The sequence below is a fragment of the Dreissena polymorpha genome, chromosome 10 (genome assembly GCF_020536995.1).
Source record: "Dreissena polymorpha isolate Duluth1 chromosome 10, UMN_Dpol_1.0, whole genome shotgun sequence".
Lineage (NCBI taxonomy): Eukaryota > Metazoa > Mollusca > Bivalvia > Myida > Dreissenidae > Dreissena > Dreissena polymorpha.
In genome coordinates, this window is record NC_068364.1 from 90,237,885 (window position 1) to 90,262,863 (window position 24,979).

The 24,979-nt window shown below is 35.4% G+C and overlaps 1 protein-coding gene across 4 annotated transcripts in view; it reads left to right on the forward strand.

Annotated features, from left to right (window-relative positions):
- The first annotated feature begins 1,226 nt into the window (after positions 1-1,226).
- The window catches only part of LOC127847231 (protein mono-ADP-ribosyltransferase PARP14-like), a 63,176-nt gene continuing 39,423 nt past the window's right edge, over positions 1,227-24,979 (forward strand). For 2 of the 4 annotated variants that reach the window (XM_052378975.1, XM_052378978.1), the window contains exons 1-4: positions 1,227-1,376; positions 13,220-13,429; positions 13,884-13,999; positions 23,355-24,558. In XM_052378975.1, coding sequence (XP_052234935.1) covers positions 13,255-13,429; positions 13,884-13,999; positions 23,355-24,558 — 1,495 coding nt within the window. In that variant the 5' untranslated portion in view covers positions 1,227-1,376; positions 13,220-13,254. The other 2 variants (XM_052378977.1, XM_052378976.1) reach the window with 2 other exon arrangements.

The following is a 24,979-nucleotide window of genomic DNA, read 5'->3' on the forward strand; positions in this document are numbered from 1 at the left end:
ATCTGTTGCTTTTAGAGATATTTGACATTGAACATAAGTATTATTATTATTTATTCCAAATTATGCGACTATCGACCGCTTACTCATAGATATTGTGCGTATTTATTAAACATTATTATTATTATAATTTATACCAAATTATGCGACTATCAACCGCTAACTCATAGATATTGTGCGTATTTATTGACCTGGCGTGGCGGAATTAACCTCTGACTTATGCAAGTTATGGTTATCACAAAATACGACCAACGGAGAGGCTATAATACATTATTTATCCTGTTAATGCTTGGTAACTGTTTGGTTACCGTTGGGAATTTCCTACACAGTAATGCACTGGACGGTCGTGATACTCCGCCCCGCATGATCAATAAATAGTCACAATATGCTGAATAATTTTTATCGTAAAAAGGTAACAATTGAATCTTCTTCAAATTTGTATATAATCTATTTCAATGCATTAAATACTTGAAACTTCTATTTGTTGTTTTTTTGCCATTCTGATATTTTTATTCATTTTGTCCTCAATTAAAAAAGAGATTTTAAACATTTATTATGAATAAATCTGAAGGAAAAGCGGCTCAAGAGACTAGTGTTTTGATTGGCTGTTCAAAAAATGTGTACGTCGAAGTACAAACATGTATGTCGAAGTACAAATTGTACTTTGACGTACAAATATATACTTCGAAGTGTATTTTATATTTATGTCGACGTACAATTATTGTACTTTGACGTACATTTCTCTTTTTAACTTGTAGGTCTTCTTGACTTTCAACCCATATGGTACGCCATAGTATGTCTTTAGGGTTATCTAAAGAATGCTTCCACTTAAGAGATCAATACAGAGACCTCCCAGTGACTAAGCCAGTTAGCAGACACCCCATCCACTATACCACAGACACCGAACCAGCTATAAATTCCTGTGGCTAGAAAACAAAAAAATATAAGAGGCTAGATCTTTAAGCTTGGAACATGTAACTTGTTTTAAGATTGATTTTTTTTGGATGCATTAAGTCTACTTAATTATTGCAACAATTATAATATTATGAACACACTCATGTCAATATATTTATTAAAAATACATAGTTATCAAAAAAACTTAAAAAGCTTTTGCCCGTAAATTAGGTAGCACCTATAATCATATTAACAATAGTCCGTTCTGAGCCCAACACAGAGGTGAATGTAACGTAACCGTCGTGCAACATATTGGTTCAGTGCATGAAGTAACTTGTTTTCTTTACCATTAAATGTTACTTTGGGTTGATTAAAACTCTCAGGAAGAAAATGGAAATCGAAAGTAGGAGTGTTTTTTCAAGAAATAGTCGTCTTCTTAATGGTTCAGGTCTTACATATTTGGGAAATAATTTGCTGATTTAAAGGTATAATTATGATTTTAATATTTTCAGTCAGAAAATTGAAGAAGAGTCAAATGTTTTATGTTTATTATGTCATTATTTAAAACTTTGAAAACGAAAGTGCATTTAAGTAAGTCGATTCGCCTTTCTAAGTGACAGTAAGTCTCTTATTTTAGCGATAGTCATCGCACAATAATTGTTTGAAATAATCTATCTTAAGACCTTGTTACATGTAAAACCGTTATGTCTTTGAAACTGGGCGCAATATCGTAGTGTTGACATCACTCAAGTGTTTTCTTTCAAGAAATAACACTTAATTCATAACAAATCCTGTCTGTTTTAAGAGGACATTGTTCTTATTTATTCTTCCTTATTGTACTGACACCATCTGGCGTATCTTCGTACAGGCAGACATGTCTGCAGAATAAGTGTTACATAGATGTACATTTTGAAACTTCAATTCTTCTCCTAATGTATTGGTTGAGGACCGATGTATAATATCATTACCTTAACAACCACCTTAATACCAAAGCGGTTAGTTAAAGGACTGAAGTAATAATCAACATCTCAAGGTAGGTTTATTTACACATATTTTGTTTGTCTATTTATAAAAGGACCACAGTTTAAATAGTTATACATTGATCTGTAGTTGCAATGCTATATCATAAGACAAGTTAAGTTTCTAAACAAACCTCTTTGAATGTTGGGTCTTTGATTGTACACTGTGATACATGCAAAACTCTATGACATTGAGAAAAAGTTATTAAAATGAATGAGATGTTTAACAATTTCAAATGATGCAAAACTTTTGTAAATGGGAACTGTTCTGAGGTTATCTTAGAAACTAATTGCACAATCATAATACAAATAGATTTTGACAAATGTTGAAAATTTTTGGTTGTGGTTATCTTAGTCATTGAGACCTAGAATGTTTCGATAGCATGACGTACACTCCTTACCTACTATATGGACTTCAATTTTCTGTTCTTGGAAATCACCATAATTATATTTTTTAAATTGTACACTACTTATTAACAATGCCAACTTTCTATTCTCATAATACACACACAAATCTATGAATTATTTGTCTAAGAATTATTTGGGTAAAACCACAATGACATCAAGATATTAATAATAATATATGTTATTATTTTGCATTGGGTATAAACTAATTGTGTACATATCTTATACATGGGTCAAAGTGTTTACAATGGATTCTTCCTAGTGGCTGAAAATATATTTAAATGCCATTAAGATAATTATCAACTATGAAAGTGTAAAACTGATTTTTGGCTCACAATTACAGAAATAGTCAATGTCAAAACTACTTTCCATATTCCAAACTATATAATAATGAATGAATATAAATTGAACAAGGCTGTAACAAAAAAAGAAAGAAAACCAGCAAGCTGGTGGGTTCTGGTGAATAACTGAAGTGTGCAAAGAGACGGTGCTTTGGGTTGTTTTTGCTGTTGGGTAAAAAATAAAGATGCTGTTTCTTAAAAAATAAAAAAACTGTCTGTTTCATAATAACTTGAGTTTTGATCAATGTATTGAATTTTAATTTTTTGTGAAGATACGCCACCTGCAGGTCCAGCATAGGATTGCAGTTTAGGCTAGTCAGGCTACTGAAAATAGAAACAAATTGTTGTTACTCAGTTTAACCCTTTGCATGCTGGGAAATTTGTCGTCTGCTAAAATGTCGTCTGTTGAATTTCTAAAATTAGCATTTTCTTAGATTTTTTTTCCAAGAATACTATCAGAATAGCAAACAGTTTGGATCCAGATGAGACGCCACGTTCTGTGGCGTCTCATCTGGATCTAAACTGTTTGCAAAGGCCTTCAAAATTTGGTTCCCGCACTGAAAGAGTTAATATCCTGTAGGGATAAAGATATACATTTTCCATACAACAAAATGGCATCAGTATGTTATTTATTTATTTTGCCGTAATTGTATATCACATGGTAATGTATGACGTCCTGACGTCATTTACTGTCATTTTTGATGTTGAAAAACATTTACTTTATTAATGTACAAGACAGTTAAAACAATGTAGTAAATTCATATTTGTAAACTTTGAATGGTTTGAATGTAGGTATAACACTGAAATTGTGTGTGTTTGTTGCATATATGGAGATCTACATGGGCGTTCGTTTGGGTCCAGGTCAGATTTAGGTCAACATCACTGTTACTTAAATAGCTTTTGATCATTTGGTTGGAAATATTGTGCTTATATATTGTGTGTAGGTAGCTTACATGTATGCCTGGCTTGAGATTCTATTCTATTCTATTAGGGACCTGTAGGGTCATGATCAAGGTCACTGGAGCTAAAAATGTAAAATGTGTTTCCTCTTAATAGCTTGAGTTTTGTGTGTGTATTTTGTTTGATATTGGGTACCCTTTACATGCATACACTACGTCTAGCGTGATTTCTGCCATGCACCACACTCCCACCGTGGACAATTTTTCGTGAGCGTGGAAAATCACCGCGATCGGAAGGAGTTTCCATCATGATAGATGGCGTCGACAGTGGCTGAACACCGTGGGCGTTATTGGGAAATCAATCTCACGGTGGACCACCGTGATCCTGGTGGACCACCATGGCCTTGGTGGTTCGCGGTGAAATACAGGTAAATGTGAATGAACATGTATATTTCGATATTGCAGACCGTATAATGTTTGCAAAGTTCTAGAATGTTTTGTTACATTTGTTTGAACATTTGTATACATTGTAACTTGATTGTTAACAATTGTCATTATTTTCTATTGTTTACACTCGTTCCAGAATCATTTGACATGTCGTACATCGAGCGTGATGTACATGTATTTTATGTTTTGTTTCTACAGTTTCTGCGTGAAGATTTACTTGTTGTTTATTTAAAGAATCGTTTGTTTTTGTTAAATTTGGAAATGCTTTCTCGTTTGTGCATGTTTATCTTGCCAATAATTACATATCAACATGTTACGTGTAATTTGATTCTGACTATTTTAGTAACTCCCATGTAGAGTTGATAATTACTTTATTTATTATAAAAGATCTGTTAATTGGTAATTAGTTTCTGTGAATGTCAAATTAGAGTTTCTTTATTTACCAATTAACCTAATTATATCAAAATATATCGCCGTCTTATCGAGTAGATGAGAGTGTGAATATTTGTTGTAATTGTAATAGAAAATACCTACGAAAGTGAGAAGATGCGTTCAAATACCATCTGTTCTGTAATGTGTAAATTCATGTAGACATCAATTTCTCCATTTTATTTGATATAGTAAATTCATGTAGACATCAAATTCTCCATTTTATTCGATATAGTAAATGGATGTAGACATCACATTCTCCATCATTATTTCGTAAGAAAACAAGCTTTTTATTCGTATTGTAATACGGCACATGTACAATAAAAAGACATACATATTCATGTATAACAAAATCATATTTATAACATAATCATTATTTAAATGCATGTTAATAATATTAATAATAAAAAGCTCGTCAGCATTGTTACTATGTTCATTTTTTTCCGAAAACCATATTCTTGGTCGTATCTGAAATAAAAGAATAAAACAGTTTTAAAAAAGCTAGATGTGAAATTATGACTCGTTAAATTCACCGCGATTTCTTAACAACACTTCTTATCGATACTTTATAAATTTGATATACATTGTATTTGCTGAATGCACAACATTATTGTAACACAATAAGAAAATCAATATTTACCATAATATTACGATTTCTTTTTTTACGTTATTTTACATACTGTGTATGTTTCAAAATGAACTTGTTATTGAACAAAGAACAGGTATACAAATAATCACTCACCAACATGACAACTGATATTTTGGCATGACTGATATTAAAATATCGCAGAATTTAATACTTACTGCGGATGTCTCAAATTTGTACATGTACATTTGTTCGATCCAATACATGTAGCAAAAGAAACAGGAAATCACAAAACTAGTCTGATATAAAATTACATGTACATGTAACATGTATGTATGTTATTGTTGGCGAGCTATATATGTACACAAACGAGCAAGGGTTTTCGAAAGGTTAACAAAAAACAAATCTTTAATTAAGAACAACAAGGGAAACTTCATGCAGAAACAAATGAAACAAAACCTGAAGCATGAAACGCAAACTATACTCAAGCTCGATGTAAGACATGTCAATGATTCTGTAAAGAGGGCAAACACGAGAGGAAAAAGTTGAACATTCGGTGATTTTATTATAAAGTGCATGTAATACATGTACATACAAAGTTTAAAAAACAACATTATACGATCTGCAATGTGAATGAACATGTACATTTCGCTATTACAGACTGTACATTTGTATAATGTTTTTGTTGCACATGTATTTCACCGCGAACCACCTAGACCTTGGTGGTCCACCGCGATCGCGGTGGTTCACCGTTAGATCAGTTTTCCGATAACGCCGAGAATGACACCGCAATTCGCCCCAGCGAAATCACCGTGTTCAACGGTGTATCCTGGTGAGATAGTTATTGTCCACTCTGGGCTGAATCACGGTGATGCGATGTGGATGGCAGAAATCGCGCTAGACATAGTGTATCTGGCTGTTACACTTCCAGTTGAGACCAGTAAGTGAAGGTCACTGTAACTTAAAATAGAAATACTTTTTGCGGATATTTTTTGTTTGGATGGAGTTAATACGTTGAAATTTTATGGTAGTCAGCTAACATTCACACTTGGCTTGGATTTGCACATTTTTTTTAATTAAATATTTTTAACACTGGTTTTGTGGTGAGGCCATGTTTTCTTTTTTTAAATGTGATTATTTTAATCTAATTGTATAAAAGGTTAACTCTAGTAAATGTTGAAATACATGCTATAAAAAAAATATCAGTTTGAATAGCTTACAACTTTTTTGTTCTTAACTTCAAGTTGAAAAATAATTACTTGTCAGCTAGGGCTGTAACGATACATTCGAATATTCGAATTACTTGAATACGGCTGTGGAGGAATCGTATTCGTTATTCGCCACCTCCCGAACCAAATATTTGACGAATGCAAACAACGTGGTTTCGAGTTTGAAAGTTTAATCATCTCATTTTACCTTACAAATGAAGGTTCATACAATAAACCCCTATATTTAAATGTTCTTCGTTGAATATTTGAGTTGTGGTGTCAGTATTTATGGGGTAATGAAAACTATTTCTTGTTCAATACTTTTTCTATTGTCACACTGTTTTTAACCAGGTTTTCCGAAGGAAAAAACTGGTTATTAGATTGGCGAATGCGGGCGGGCTGGCTGGCGGGCGGGCTGGCTGGCGGGCTGGCTGGCTGGCTGGCTGGCGGGCTGGCGGAATAAGCTTGTCCGGGCCATAACTATGTCGTTCATTGTCAGATTTTAAAATCATTTGGCACATTTGTTCACCATCATTGGACGGTGTGTTGCGCGAAATAATTACGTCGATATCTCCAAGGTCAAGGTCACACTTTGAGTTCAAAGGTCAAAAATGGCCATAAATGAGCTTGTCCGAGCCATAACTATGTCGTTCATCGTCAGATTTTAAAATCATTTGGCACATTTGTTCACCATCATTGGACGGTGTGTCGCGCGAAATAATTACGTCGATATCTCCAAGGTCAAGGTCACACTTTGAGTTCAAAGGTCAAAAATGGCCATAAATGAGCTTGTCCTGGCCATAACTATGTCATTCATTGTGAGATTTTAAAATCATTTGGCACATTTGTTCACCATCATGGGACGGTGTGTCCCACGAAAGAATCACGTCAATATCTCCAATGTCAAGGTCGCCACGACTAAAAATAGATTAAAAAAAAAAAAAACTTACAAAGAGGGTTAATTTTTTTTGGTCATTTCAAAAGTTCAGTTTGAGTTTTCTCCCTTTATCAGATTTTTTTTTCACAATGAAAACCTGGTTTTGTGACAATTTTGTCCCTTGTTATTCAATATATCAAATGAGCATATGTCAGATAGGTGACATTGAAATATCATCTACATCACTTATCTGGCATATGCTCATCAAAAAATGTGAATGGGTACTGTCACTTATGTGTCAACTGTTGACTCTTTATTGTTCTACTCAAGGATTTTATTGGTACTTGTCATTTTTTCAAAACTGTGTTCAAAGTTTAAGCAGTTCTAGTCAGTGTTTTGTGATTTCAAAGTGTTATATTTTATATTTATGCCCCCCTTCGAAGAAGAGGGGGTATATTGCTTTGCTCATGTTGTTCGGTCGGTCGGTAGGTCGGTCGGTCAGTAGGTCGGTCGGTCGGTCCGTCCACCAGGTGGTTGTCGTATGATAACTCAAGAACGCTTGGGGCTAGGATCATGAAACTTCATAGGTACATTGATCATGACTCGCAGATGACCCCTATTGATTTTGAGGTCACTAGGTCAAAGGTCAAGGTCACGGTGACCCGAAATAGTAAAATGGTTTCCGGATGATAACTCAAGAACGCATACGCTTAGGATCATGAAACTTCATAGGTACATTGATCATGACTCGCAGATGACCCCTATTGATTTTGAGGTCACTAGGTCAAAGGTCTAGGTCACGGTGATCCGAAATAGTAAAATGGTTTCCGGATGATAACTCAAGAACGCTTTTGCCTAGGATCATGAAACTTCATGGGTAGATTGATCATGACTCGCAGATGACCCCTATCAATTTTGAGGTCACTAGGTCAAAGGTCAAGGTCACGGTGACCCGAAATAGTAAAATGGTTTCCGGATGATAACTCAAGAACGCATACGCCTAGGATCATGAAACTTCATGGGTAGATTGATCATGACATGCAGATGACCCCTATTGTTTTTGAGGTCACTAGGTCAAAGGTCAAGGTCACGGTGACCTGAAATAGTAAAATGGTTTTCGAGTGATAACTCAAGAACGCATACGCCTAGGATCATGAAACTTCATAGGTAGATTGATCATGACTCGCAGATGACCCCTATTGATTTTGAGGTTACAAGGTCAAAGGTCAAGGTCACGGTGACCCGAAATAGTAAAATGATTTTCGGATGATAACTCAAGAACGCTTTTGCCTAGGATCATGACACTTCATAGGTACATTGATCGTGACTCGCAGATGACCCCTATTGATTTTCAGGTCACTAGGTCAAAGGTCAAGGTCACAGTGACAAAAATCGTACTCACACAATGGCTGCCACTACAATGGACAGCCCATATGGGGGGCATGCATGTTTTACAAACAGCCCTTGTTTCAGTATGCAATGATACTCAATTAATCAAAATTTTGACAAATACTCATAGTCTCATACTACGGTATATAATGTCATGTCAAGTTGTCAGTATTACTTTTGTTCATTGAAATTCATATTCGCGAATAAATATTCGTATTCGCCACCCTGTATTCGTGATACGTATCGTATTTGTCACCTAGTGTATTCGTTACAGCCCTATTGTCAGCCCTATGGTCAAAATTATTTTTTTGGAAAGTATGTTTTTGAATAATGAAGGATATGATTGTTTCTAGAACATAATTTTTTTTAACAACTAAAAGTATTGAAGTATAGTTTGAATTTTTACAGTTTTTCCCTTACATTAAAAAAGAAAATGCAAAATGATGGAATGATGGAACATGGTTTGATTTCATGTTTTGGTAAGGTATTTGCAAATTACTCAAGATAATTGGATAAAATTAGGTAATTTATAAAAGGATGTGTTAAGTTTATGAATGACCTTTTGTTTACACCAGAGGTTTACACTGTGGGAGCAGTGGTCTAATGGTAGGACCAGAGGTTTACACTGTGGGAGCAGTGGTCTAATGGTAGGACGCTGGCATAGGGATCGAGAGGTCCCGGGTTCGAATCCCACCCAAACCACTGGAATTTCCTTGAGCAAGAAATTTATCCCACATCTGCTCCTCTCCACCCAGGTGTATAAATGGGTACCTGTGAGGGAAATAAGCCAATGTGCCGTGGCTGCATACTGCGCCAAGATGTTAACGGACGACTTATGACCCAGTGATCAGGGAAAAACTGTAAAGCGCCTTTGAACACACATCTCGAGTATGAAAAGGGCGCTGTATAAATGTGGTATAAAAAATAAAAAATAAAAATAAATGTCCTGCCACCTTTATAAACTACAGAGGAAACTTAATATTGTAAATACTTAACAATTACATCAGACATGATCAAAAAGATACTAATTTGGCTCTTTGTTTGCCTTTCGTCTTTAATCTGTTCCTCATTTTATACCTCAACTTGTTTGTTCATCCTAAAACACTTTAAAGATTATGAAACTTGATGTATACATGTAGTGTATATATTTTGATGATTTTTTTTGCCCCAAATTACAGGCACCTGATGGCAAAAAGTAACTTGTTTTTCCAAAAATCTGTCAGAAATTTCCCCAAAAAGATGAAGAACTTTTCTGATAAACTTAATCATTGGTTTTTTGAGTATATGGTACAGGGCTATTAACATGTTACTCTTTATAACATACATTTTAAAATGCAGTTGACTATTCACTTATAAACAATTGGAATACTGTATTTATAATCATATAAATAATGTTTCTTTTTCAAAATTGCATGGTTTTATTTGCTATTGTTCCCTATCCAAAAGGCATAGGCCAAAATAGCATGAGGCCAACTTATTGAATGATTTTATGTTAAAAGTGACAACAGGATAATTGAATGACACTTAATTTTAGAAGACATCAAAAATAATTATAGTTGATTTCTTCTAAAACTAGAACAATACTCAGTTCTGCAATAAATAGACAAGAAAATGGGGAAAATATTTCTGTAACATCCTGCAATGTGTGGTTTATACACAACATTTTCTCAAAGGGGTCAATCCTCTGGTTTGGGTATGATCTTTTTCAGATTGAAACGTATGATACGGATACTGATGTTTTTCAGCGGTACAATATTTGTAACGACGCAGATAATTATCCTTAGCTGCACATTTAAGTGATTTTGCCTTCAATTTCTATGTTGGCTACTGACACTTACTAATTATTTTTAGACTTAAAGGTTGTGCTGTATGATGATAAAAAACCCACAATTGGTCAGCCAAGCCAAATCAAATTAAAACTATTTTTGTTTTAACTTGCAATGCTGTTTAAGCAAATAAAAAGTACAAATTAAATGCAGATCAGTCTCATTATGACTCATTATGACTGATTAGGTAAAAATTACTTCAATTGAATTATAATTGAACAATACTGTTTATATACAATGATCTCAGTAAAGTGTTATATTCTGCAAATTAGAAAAAAGGTACTTTTTCAAAGTGTATATAAAATCAGTTTATAGGCCTTTTAATTCACAAAAATCAAGGCGCTGCCTTGTGCAGTGTCCCATTTAGTGTCTGCATTCAGGAAACCATAAGTTTAATACCTGATCAAAGAGAATCAAGTTATAATCAACCATAAAAATGATGATGTTTTATCTATGTTTAAGCTCACCTGAGCACAGAAGCTCATGGTAAGCTTATATGATTGACTTTCATTTCTCAAGTGTTGTCCATATGTGTCATCAACATTTGCCTATCTTCATGAAGTATAGTCTGCGCAACCACTTGATAGTTCAGCTAAGATCCAAAATGGGTCATATGATGTTAAAAACTTGGTCATACAATAAAAAAACCTATAGGTTTTTCAAAAGTCACTTAAAATATCTAAGGTCTGTTATAAATTTATTCAGTTATATAACACATCACTGCCAAAGTGCCAAAGATAGTGATAGCTTCATTATTAATGTCTGTTACTGAAATCAGTATTGTTCAAATAATTAAATTTCTATAAATATTTTAGTTTGAGAACGTAGAAGAAGACATGTGAAGCAAAGTAAAATATATATCCCACCCATACTGTGCATTTATTGTCTTTAATACTTATACCACTAGAAAAAAGTTGTTGATTACTTTATAGGCTACATATATTGTTAAATCTGTATGAAACATGGTCAGAACATTTGTCAAAAAGGATATCTTTGTGGGTTCAAAACTGTGTCAATGGTTTCAGAAACTAGGTTGCCTGGTCAAATTTGTAAAGGTTTGTGATCCCTCTAAACAAAACAGTTGTGTGTGGAGTCTATACCAAGCTTCTATGAATATTTGTTCTATAAAATACTACAATGAGTGATACATGGTTTTCTTCCATTAAAAAACATAGCTGCCATATGGAGGGATGTTTTATTAGTGTGGTTATATTAAACCGTAACAAACTCTAGCAGCAAATTTTTGACCCATCATTGTGAAATGTGAATTAAAAGTTGTGTATATACATGTATTGGCTGAGATTGAAAATGATTGTGGTTTGTTCAAAAACATGCCACTGGTGTTCAGGCAGTATTCTTATTCAATTCTTAATTGTGTAACCTTGTGAATGTTATATACCAAGAACAATTAGATCATTGGGGCTGCAGGTTAAAGGCTTGATGCCTTTTGCCCTCTTGTTGTAAGTAGCTGGGGTTGCCACCCTTGCCTTACATGTGACCAGCATTTAGAGCACTAGCCAGCTCAGTTTACGAAAAAACTGCTAAACTTTAGAACAACATTTTCTTCAAGCACTTTTGAAAAAAATGTAAACTAGTTGCATTACAGTTTGCCACTCTTTTTATTTTCGCCAGAACTATGAATGATCAGTATTTTACACTACTTACTTCATTAAGACAAAAATAAGGTAGAAATACAATTTTTTGTTTGTTCTATCATAGTCGTAAAAACAGAATACAGAACCGTTTGTTTATGACACTTTATATATCGGCAATTTTTTAGGTACTTTTTGGGGATGCAACAATACTGGGTACCAGTGTTCAACCCAATTTCTGGTTAGTGCATAATGCATAGTAAACATGAAGCTCCAAAAATATTAGGCAACAATTCTTGCCTGCTTGTATTATATAAAACTGACTAGTTTACTTAAAAAACAAGCATATAAAAAGAATTTGACAAAAAATTGAGCATGAAAAAACAATAAGCTTGGGTAATCACCTTGAAATAGTTAAAGCAAAGCATTTGTTGTTAAGTTTAAAGGGGTAATGGCTAGCTAGAATAACCTCAGACTGAGACCTGTATTAATCACATAAATATAAAGAAGTGAAACTCCAGCTGCTGGAGTAGTATTGAATTATTATAAACAATTAGTTGGTCCTTTATTAAAGGCAAGTGCCCAAACAGTACAAAACAGCACAATACAGCACAATACAAAACAGCATGAACACAAATAAGAATAAAGCTGGGGTCACCGCCTTGGAACGGTCAATGCAAAGCATTGGGGGTTTAAACCGGTTTTGGAGCGCTCAACCTCACACTTGGCCCAGCAATATTCATAATACATTTAAGTGTAAATAAAATTTAACCTCATAGCATTGTAACTCAAAGTATATATTAACATTAACCTGATTGTGTTGTTACTTAATTTTAAAGCAGTAAAAGAGAACACTCATTTTTTAAGTCACACTTCAGTGACTCAACTTCAAAGAAACACTTGATCAGCCAGATTAACAATGTTCTAAGCCATGATAAATTGAAATATGTATAAAAATCAACGTAATCCCATCTTTCAGACACAATTTAAGAACTCAGCATTGTTTACATATTCCAGATTATTTGCATCTCAGGAAGAAGTAATATAGGTTATTGAATGCACCAGTATGTATATTGGATGTATAGTTATAACAAATAGTTGTACAAATAGTGATGTTAATGAAATGCTCTTCATTATGCATAGCCTCCATATGCTTTCATGTACAAATTGTGATGGGTACTATAAGTTGTGGCTTACTTATCTTTGGTCTTTTTAGCAGAAGATAATGTTTAGTATAAGTAAATGTTTTCTACTCCTTTTGTACATGAACGTTTGTTAATAATGGAATGCATTTTCCTTTTTCAATTCAGATTTTCAATAAATTGGCATTTTTCATGATGCAAAGATGGACACAATTCAGAACAAATGCGTTATCCTGAAGAATCTTCCAGCAAACATAGGTGAAGATGGTGTCAGGAAGTGCCTTGAAAGAAATGACTTTGGTGACTTCTGTGACCTTGAGCGATATGCCGTGAATGACACTGATGTTCGATGGATTGTTTTCTTCAAAACTTCTGAAGGTTGATTATAAATGTTCATCAACTGTGTAAATAAGCTGCAGTAATAATATTTTTAATGTAAGGAATTCTGGTGAATTTACAATATATTGTGTTTTATGTTGTAATCTTGAATGAAAAACATTCGGGGGTCCTATTGAAAGACCACTTTGTTGGGCTTACAAGAACTACCATTATACCATTGAAAAAAGTGTTTGGTTGTTTTATTCATGATATATTTGTTCAATCCATAGAATTGGATACAGAGATTACCTAACAATGCAAATTAAAAAAAAAATGTGTATTGATCAGTCATTTGGGAAAAATATATATTCTAGAATGTACTAGAATATTACCCCTAAGCTTACCTGCCTATTGCTTATCCTCTTAAAAAATGAAAACTGATTATTTCTATAAAGTTTCTTTTATTTTCTTCTGTACAAATTAAAAAAAAAGATTTCTGTTTTGTATTTGACAGAAGCCAAGCAGTGTTTGGACAGAAAACAGTTGACATATTTGCAAGCGAATGAGACTTTTAGCATAATACCAGACCTCTGTTCAGAGTGCCTCATTCCAGAGAGATGGTTTGAACAGGTATTTCTATGATAAGTTCTAGTATCTAGAACAGTTCTCATAATTTTATAGCAACTCCTCTTAATTTAATGGTTTAGGTAGTAAAAAAATTTGTTATTTAACATAGAAACACATTTGTTTTACCCTTCCTTGTTACTATTCTAAGAGAGTATACTGGAATCACAATGACATCAGTCCGTTGGTGGGTTTGTCAGTCCATAGACACAACAGTGTTTGCAGTAATGCTACTACTTTTTATGCCCCCAGATCGCATGATCTGGTCATATTGTTTTTGGCCTTTCTGTCTGTCTGTCTGTCTGTCATTCTGTCCCAAAACTTTAACCTTGGTTAAAGTTTTGCAATAACTGTTGCAATATTGAAGATAGAAACTTGATATTTGACATGCATGTGTATCTCATGGAGCTGCACATTTTGAGTGGTGAAAGGTTAAGATCAAGGTCATCCTTTAAGGTCTAAGGTCAAAAAAACTATTCAAAAGGAAGTAATAAGCTTTAAAGGGAGATAATTTGTAGCTGCAAATTTTATCATCCTGGGTAAACAAATTACAAAATGTGATGCCCCCTTTCCATCATAGAATGTTTGTAACATTATTATTGTTCTTATAGACTTTATATGCAAAATTAAACATATCTTAACATGAACATCAAGATGTGTTATATTTTGTATGTAACAATTACATTATGTATTGGCTCTATACTTAATTTCATCAAACCATGATCCTGGTTTCATACTGAACTTACCTAGAGGTCAAATTATGTATATAGACTAATATAATAAACAACTTAAATATATTTTCATTTAATGTCAGATTGACTTAAAATATTTTTTTCTGAAGGTTTGAGGCCCAAAGTTTATTATATTCGGTGTGTTACATTATTTTGTGGTTCTCTACAAAATGTGTTCAATAAATGCTCATGTGGTTAATGCTGGACAGGTCAAAGCGTCAAATTTTTCATGTTTACAATAACTTGTAAATCGTGGAATCGCTGATGAAATGCTTTCAACAACCATTCTCCCAAGCTTTGTTTAAAAATAAGCAGTTGTTACTGACCTGCATGTAAGTATGGGCAATTTCAACCTGAGTTGCTAAACTGACTTTCTTGATAATGACTGAAATACTGTTGGAAATGTAAAAAAAATCCAACTTCACAAACACGCAAACAATAAAGTTAGACTTTAATATATATTACAGGCTGTCAAGCGGTCATACTTTTTCCTACTTTTTCATCAGGATCCTACTTTTTCCTATTTTTTTTACCAAATTTTCCTACTGTTCCTACTTTTTCATTTTTTTGAAAGAGTTTATTTAGTAAACTTGCAGGATGAATGAATCTATGGCATGACCGTATCCCTGTTAAGGTGCATTCATCTAGATGAGATCTGACAATCCATGCTGACTGTTTGCTAGCACCTCTTCAGGAAGCATAAATATTTAATTCTTATTTAACTTTTGAAATTATTGACAAAAGTGTTATTTTAAGTAACAATAGTGCCTTGTTTATATCCTTAGCATTTGTATACTGCAGACTTCACTACCTTACACAGTTCCCAGTGATGCAAGAGCTGAGGGAACCCATGCATTGTTTATTCCAGTTTTATTTTGTTTCCATTGACAACAATTTGACCAAACCTTATGCATGTTCACATGATATTGCTGTTTGGAATGTAGAGAAATAGAGATACATTTATTGTATGAGTGGTTATGCAATATGGAATTTATTACACAAGTTATTGAAAAAGATAAAACTGATGCTTTGCCGAGTTTTCACCATTTACAAATATAATGTAATAAATTCCGTATAACATGACAACGGATATGATGTTCTATTGATATCATAGGTACATCATGTTTAGTAAGTCAAGATAAATGCACAGAGCCTAAATGGCCTGATACATTTTTATGCTCCCAGTAGGGTGGCATATAGCAGTTGTACTGTCAGTCCGTTGTCTGTCTGTCTGTCTGTCTGTCTGTCTGTTTGTCCCTCCGAAAACTTTAACATGGGCCATAACTTTTGCAATATTGAAGACAGCAACTTGATATTTGGTATGCATGTGTACCTCATGAAGCTGCACATTTTGAGTGGTGAAAGGTCAAGGTCATCCTTCAAGGTCAAAAGTCAAAAAATACCATCCAAGGGAAGTAATAAGATTTAAAAGGGAGATAATTTCTAAACCTGCCAAATGATATATTGAAATTTTATTTCAAAGCGGCGCAATAGTGGGCATTGTGTTTCTTGGCCAGCAGCTGGAGCGTGCGCGTCGCGACCGAGGCGAGAGTCACCCGCAGAAGATTTTCTCACCTGTACATATTTCCTTATAGAGGGGAACTTCTGCGGGTGGCTCTGCTAAATCAGCTGAGTCCGTCACCCTCGAGCCGGACGTCTTCCACACTGCTAGGATTGCTGTCAGAGGTCCCGTCTGTAGAGGGATGGGAATGGCGGGACAGCGAGACCACAAGTGTGGAGGACATATGGGACGGACCTGGGTCTGTGTGTACCTGGGGCAACCTAGGTTTGGGCGGGGGGACCCCAGAACATCGAAGGGGTGGCTTTAGAGAGGGACCCCGGGGCGGCGGTAATCAAACTGTCTTGGGGATGAAGACAAGGGCTGGTGACGACGAGAGGGGCCATAAAGGCAGAGCTGTGTGATGTACTCACTTGGCGGAGCTGCGTTCAGACATGAATTTGACTTGAAATTGTCTACTACCAGTGCACATTAAGGTCTCATTGGCCACTGTGCACTGGTCTATTTGGATCAAAATTATATCTTTGGCGAATACCCGGGTAGCCGGGGTAAATTGGACCTACTTTGGCTCAAAATTAATTTTTTTTTCCTGAAAGGTCACAGGGGCAGGTCCATCCATAATGACCCCGTGAAGGGGCGCGCATAGACCTGAAAATAAACTCTGAACAACAACAACAACACAACAACAACGGGCAGTGTGTTTCTGACAAACACATCTCTTGTCTAATGATGCCATAGCTAGGGAGGTAACTTCAAGGTGTTACAGCGTAGTATTAAAAATATTAAATGGCATTATTACACTCCTGCGACGTCATCAATAATGTAAAAACCATTATTTGAAACTGGAATAAACAATGTAGTGCAACTGTTTCTTTGCCCAATCAATGATGTCATAAAAGATGTCAGGTGATAAGGTCCTATCTCCAGTTGCATAATCTGCTCTGCAATGACCAGTCATTTTGAATGTAACTTAAGTCATTATAACTGCACCCTATTGTCAATTTAAAGGTTTCAAAATGTAGCTCTAGCAGAGCATTGACACTGCTTTATATGCTAGTATTAATCTTGTACAACAAGTTGGTGTATCACTAAATAAATTTGGTCTTCTGCTTAAGGATATAACATGCACAATACATTACCATTTTTATATCCATACACAGAAGACCTCTAACCACTTATTTGATGATACACCAAAATGAACAGCATCTAATTATACTTCTTTATCAGGGTAGCTTTGCTTGAAGCTTAATAATCATAGATACACTATAAGTGCTAAAATGCCAAGAGGGATAACAAACCATGAATGGAGAAGTTGGACAACAGTAAAAAACACTTGGATCATTGTGCAAGAGAGATACCGGCAATGAGTTTGCAGGATATTGTACTGTCTGAATGAAGTCTATCTTGTGTAGTAATACTGGTGCTAATCAACTGATAAGTCATGATGATGGACAAAAACACAAGGAAAACATGTAAAATACTAGTACATGCATGATTATTCACTAAAGCGTTTGTTTGGAAGTGCTCCAAAGCCAAGCAGCTTTCAGGGTGGTGGGGATAAATCTATCTGTATGCAAGTACATCCATCACACAAGGAACAGGTACAAAAGGCTAAAATCCTTAAGGTGGCTTCAAGTGGGTATCCATACAGAACATTTGATGGCACTCCTGCTCTGTTTCAAGCTATTTTTCCTGGACCTGTGTCTAAAAAATTTGTATTATGTATTCCTATTTTTGAGGGAAAAGTTCCTACTTTTTCCTACTTTTTTCGTACTTTTTTTGCAAAAGTAGTTCCTATTTTGTCCTACTTTTTGAAAAAAGGTCACTTGACAGCCTGATATTACTGCATGGGGCTTCAAGAGCATTCATCACTAGTATGATAATTGTTATTTCTATAGTTGCAGTTTCATTTTTAGCTTGACTATTATATATGAAATATATATAGTGGAGCTATCCTATTCACCCCGGCGTCGGCGTTTGTGTTAGCGTTAGCTTGAGCGTGCACTTGTTAAAGTTTGCGTACTACCCCAATTATTTCCTATGTCCCTTGACAAATTGCTTTCATATTTTGCATACTTGTTTACCAACATGATCCCAACCTATTAACAAGAGCAGACTACTGGATCAAGCATTTTGACAAAATTATTGCCCCTTATATACTTAGAATATGCATATTATTGATAAATCTATGTTAAAGTTTGCGTAATACCCAAATATTTCCTATGTCCCTTGACATATTGCTTTCATATTTTGCATACTTGTTTTCCAACATGACCCCAACCTATAAACAAGAGCAGACAACTATATCAAGCATTTTGACAGGATTATGGCCCCTTTTATACTTAGATAATTGAACATTTTGCTTAAATTGCCATAGCTTCTTTATTTATGATCAGATTTTATTTATACTTTGACAAAACAACACTTACCTGAATACCACAATTGATTCCACCCAAACAATACCCCACGCTTCAACCCAGAATCCCTGCCCCCCCACCTCCCCCCCAAAAAAAAAATAATATTTTTTTTCCTTTTTTTATTTTTGAAAGATCATCTAATAAATGACCACAACCCACATTATACCCCCCTCTCAACCCCCCCCCCCTACCCCCAAAAAAAATAAATATTTGTTCCTTTTTAATTTTTGAAAGATCGTCTAATAAATGACCACACCCCATATTATACCCCCCTCTCAACCCCCCTACCCCCCCCAAAAAAAAAAAATATTGTTTTTTCCTTTTTTTATTTTTGAAAAATTGTCTAATCAATTATTGAATATGAATTCCCGTGATGGCTTACGTTATACTGTCAAGCACTCGAATAGTCGAGCGCGCTGTCCTCTGACAGCTCTTTTTATAGTTATCTTATATTTATTGGACCACTGTAAAAACCAGATGCATATCTTATTTTATCCTTTGCAACACTCAGGGTATTATGTAAACACAACCCTTTTTAGCTCACCTGAGCACAATGTGCTCATGGTGAGCTTTTGTGATCGCCTTTTGTCTGTTGTGCGTTGTGCGCCGTCAACATTTGCCTTGTTTACTCTCTAGAGGCCACATTTATAGTCCAATCTTCATGAAATTTGGTCAGAAGATTGGTCTGAATGATATCTTGGATGAGTTCGAAAATGGTTATGTTTGCTTGAAAAACATGGCTGCCAAGAGCGGGGAATTTTTCCTTATATGGCAATATATGGCTATAGTAAAATCTTGTTAACACTCTAGAGGCCACATTTATTGTCTGATCTTCATGAAACTTGGTCAGAAGATTCATCCCAATAATATCTTGGACAAGTTCGAAAATGATGCCGGTTGGTTGAAAGACATGTCCGCCAGGGGGCAGGGCATTTTTCCTTATATGGCTTTTGTAAAACCTTGTTAACACTCTAGAGGCCACATTTATTTTCCGATCTTCATGAAACGTGGTCAGAAGATTAGTCCCAATAATATCTTGGATGAGTTTGAAAATGGTAACCTTTGCTTGAAAAACATGACTGCCAAAAGGCGGGGCATTTTTCCGTATATTGCAATATATGGCTATAGTAAAATCTTGTTTACACTCTAGAGGCCACATTTATTGTCCGATCTTCATTAAACTCCTTCAGAAGATGTATCCTAATAATATCTTGGACGAGTTTAAAAATGATGCCGGTTGGTTGAAAAACATTTTTCCTTATATGGCTATAGTAAAACCTTGTTTACACTCTAGAATTCACATTTATTTTCCAATCATCATGAAACTCGATCAGAAGATTTGTCCCAATGTTATCTTGGATGAGTTCGATAATGGTTTTGGTTGCTTTAAAAACATGGCCACCAGGGACGGGGTATTTTTCCTTTTATGGCTATATATATGGCTTCAGTAAAACCTTGTTAACACTCTAGAGGCCTAATTTGTTGTCCAATCTTCATGAAATTTGGTCAGAAGATTGGTCTCAATGATATCTTGGATCAAGTAGGATGAGTTTGAAAATAATTATTTTTGCTTGAAAAACATGGCTTCCAAGGTGCGGGGCATTTTTCCTTATATGGCTATAGTAAAATCTTGTTAACACTCTAGAGGCCACATTTATTTTCCAATCTTCATGAACCTTGGTCAGAAGATTTGTCCCAATAATATCTTGTTATCTCAGGTGAGCGACTTTGGGCGTTTTAGGCCCTGTTGTTTAAAATAGTAACAATGTTTTTGTAAAAATTCAAAATTATCTGTAACAGTAAGAATGAAAAGGTTACTGCGTGCGCAGGCGTCGTCTAGTCTTTATGTCAATGTATCTGTCAATGAGTTGGCCGTTTTTCCGCAATAATGCACATTTTAAAACGCTTGAACATATCATCGTCAAACGTAACGCATGAATAGTTTAATCTAAGACTAGTTTAATCGCAGTATCATAAACTCCAAATTGTCGCTGAATTTTGTAAAGTGGTACTCTGTTTTTTTTTGGCACATTGGTTAATTAGTTGTTAGGTATTGATCATAAATTGCATCCTGTTTTTGTTTTATGTCTACTTTCTTTATTGTTCAGCTTGCAAGCGTATTGACCTCAACGTGTTTCTTAGTCGTTGTTCCTTGCTCTTTAAATTATTTACTGAGTTAAACTTTGTATTGTTTTGCTTGTTTCAACTGAGGGTATGATTTTGGGAAATACTATTTGGCTACTATAAAACCCGCCGAAAATTCGATTTCAAATTCTTATTTGAATATTTGATTTGTATAGAATATAAAAATGCTCTTCACTATGACAGAAGTTTGTACAATTACAAAGTCACATTAAAGTTTGTATTGTCGACGGCTGTCTTCTATCAGACTTGTCATCATTTAACAATATGATTAATTTTATAATTACCACGGGCATTGTATCGTTTTGTTTTCTTGAACATGTTCAGTTTGTTCGCTTTCCAACGTATATATATATATATAGGTTCTTATTACACCACCTTATTAGGGAAAGACGAATAGCGATGATATCCCAATATTCAATACGCCCTTAATACTTAAAAAGTTATGATCTTCATTTATATACCGCTTACGATAACTCGTTTCCTTTTTTTGTCCCGCTTCGAAGAAGAAGGGGTATATTGTTTTGCTGTCTGTCGATAGACCAGTTTGTTTCCGATCAATAAATAGTCAAACAATTGACCTATTGGTTTGATACTTCATATATGAATGGGCCTTGGACAGTTGATGACCTCTATTGTAATTGGTGTCACAAGGTCAAAGGTCAATGTCACTGTTACACATGAAGAGTAAAATCGTTTCCGATCAATAAATCATCAACTGATTCACCGATTGGCTTGATACTTGTACATTGGCATTGGGCAGTAGATGACCCCTATTGAAAATTGGGTTTACTAGGTCAAAGGTCATGATCACTGGCACAATAAGTGGGAAAAGCGTTTCTGATCAATAACTCGTCAACGAATCGACTGATTGGCTTAATACTTGCCACGCGCATTGGTCTTGGACAGCAGATGACTCCTATTAAAATTTGCTTCACTAGGTCAATGGTCAAGGTCACTGTCGCAATAAGTGTGTCAATTGTTTCCGATCAATAACTCATCAACGAATTGACCGATTGGCTTGACACTTCACATGCGCATTGGCCTTGGACAATAGATGACCCATATTGAAATTGGGGCCACTAGTTCAAAGCCCTGTTGTTTTTTAAGGGGGGGGGGTGGGGGTGGGGCATATGTCTCCGACCGTGGAACTCTTGTTTAAAAAATGTTTCTTAAATTAGCGGCCATATAAAATGTCATTCAACGACAGAGAGTATACAATACCTGTATGCCACACTTCAATATTTGGACGATAATGTTATTTTCACAATGTCACGGTTTGTTTGTTGAAGTGAAAATATTACACAAATAAATACACCATTTGCACTAAACATACTTAATTAAGATGTTACGTAGGAACACTTTAATTTGACACGCACGAAATACATGTGCAAAATAATAACTTCTTCTTCATGTTCTTCAACATATACTCATTATATTCGGAAAGGCGTTCTTGATTTTACTTTCAAATATTCATGGATATGACGCAGTATTAAGCTAATTATATAACACTTATAGGGTTTATTATGTTAAGCTAAAGTGAAAAGTGAATATATTGTTTATTCACCGAACATTAAAAAATATTCCAATATGGAAGAACTTATAATGAACATGTTAACGGGAATCGTTCGCATCCCTGATTTTAACAACTAACAGATGAAAACTTTATTTTGCTTATGTCTATCCATTTACAAATTCTGTATGTGGAATATGATAAGGGTGTTTAGCCATAAAAGTGATCGGTAGCATTTTTAGCTCGACTATTTTATATGAAATAAATAAAGTGGAGCTATCCTACTCACCCCGGCATTCCCGTTCCCGTTAGCGTGCAATTGTTAAAGTTTGCGTACTACCCCAAATATGTCCTATGTCCTTTGCCATATTGCTTTTATATTTTGCATACTTCTTTACCAACATGATCCAATCTATAAACAAGAGCAGACAACTGTATCAAGCATTTTGACAGAATTATTGCCCCTTTTATACTTAGAATATGCATATTATTGATAAATCCATGTTAAAGTTTGCGTACTACCCCAAATATTTCCTATGTCGTTTGACAAATTGCTTTCATATTTTGCATACTTCTTTACCAACATGATCCCAATCTATAAACAAGAGCAGACAACTGTATCAAGCATTTTGACAGAATTATGGCGCCTTTTATACTTAGATAATTGAACATTTTGCTTAAATTGCCATAACTTCTTTATTTATGATCACATTTGATTCATACTTTAACAAAACAACACTTACCTGAGATACCACAATGGATTCCACCCAAACCATCCCCCATGCCCCACCCAGAATCCCCCGCCCCCCCCCAAAAAAAAAAGAATATGTTTAACTTATTTTTGAAAGATCATCTATTAAATGACCAGACACCCACATTATATCCCCGTCTCCATGATGGCTTATGTTAAACAGTACTGTCAAGCACTCGAATAGTCGAACGCGCTGTCCCCTGACAGCTCTTGTTTATGATTATGATAAGGAATGATGTTTATTTAAAACTTGAATTGACTATAATTTGTTGTGGTTGTGTGTTCTAGGACATATCTTGCGAAGGTGAAACTTCGCTCGGAGCCGATGGCTGGGAAGATGTTTCTCAGGAATGCTTCAAATCTGAAGATTTGTTTGGTTCAGTTCACAGGCATTTGTCTCTAACTAGTTACGAACAGTTTTTCGAAAACGATTTAACATCTGATGACAAGATACATGATGGAGATGATGATCACAAACCCAACATGGGCATACATGGGAATTTAGATAATACATACGAAACGGAACAGCAGGGAAGGATGGATTCTGCATCATTTGCAGAATACTCCGTGTTTAGAACTACACAAAAAGAACATAATGCTGAACCAAAGCGGGTCACCTCCCAAACGGCCCAAGTATCAGAGACAGATGATAAGTTTTCTGGTATTGCAGGTAAAATCACAGATTTATCTGAATTCCAAGATGACACTGAATCTATCGATACTATTCAGGTCGAAGTGCCAAAGGTTACAGATGATTCAGCAAAGGGTTTCCCTCCAGTTTCAATGGCTAACTCCCCGCTTTCACCACCTGAGCAAGGATCAGATATATATAAAGGAGATAGCGCAGAGAAGACACCGGGTACCGATTCAATTTACCTGACCGTAACAAATGAAGCCGAGACGGTAGTCAAAAGTTCAATTTGTTCTGATTCAAAACCACACTCCGAAATGCCCACCCAAAGCGTTCCGAAGAGCAAGGACATGCAGTCGTCTACATCGGAGCTTTGGTCGCTTCCTTATGGATATCCAATGCCGCCAATGTTCCCTTTTGTTGCTCATCCCAATGTTCCAGTAACGGGAATCGGTTTTCTACCAGTTTCAACGACCGCTTCTCCACAATTGCCTTCAGCCTGTCCAATATTTGTGCAGCCTTATTATCCGGGTCATCCAGGGCTACACCCAGGTTATCCAGGTTTCTACATGCCGTATCCATCATATCCGAACTTTCCTCCGCATTTTCCTCCAGGACTATTGCGTGCGCCTGTTGCTTCACCAAAGTTTAACAACATGAACCATGATTCTCTGAATTCACAATCCCAAAGGTGTGAAGGTTCTACGCATGTCAAATCATCAATTAATGATAACACCAAGATAAGTTTATCTCCCGAGTTGCCACCTAAACGCAATAAAAGTACAACAGATGAAGAGCCTAGTGTTTACCATGAGATGGATGTACAGCGCGACAATGAGGTGCAAGGAGATGATGAAGAAGGTATTTTTAAGTTATTTTTAATGTTATTGTCATTTGTTTGCCACCGGTAGGGTGCCAATAGCAGTAGCACTTTCCGTCCGTCCGGCATACCGTTTTCCGGACTAGTTTCCTTAACGCGTTCAAATCTTTATCTGATATTCGGTGTGTAAGTGTACCTACACGAATGACAGATGAAGTGTGTGTTTCGTTCCGGTCAAATGATTTTTGGCGAAATTATGGGCCTTGGACGTATACATGTTCTTTTTTTGCCGTTTTCCGGAAGTTTTTTTGTTAAGAAACTCTCTCAGATATTTAGCTGATTTTTGTTATGCGAGTCTACCTACATTACTTACAGATGAAGTGTTAGTATCGTTTCGGTATATTGATTTTTTGCGAAGTTATGAGCCTTGAACTTGTACATTTTGTCTATATTAACCGTTTT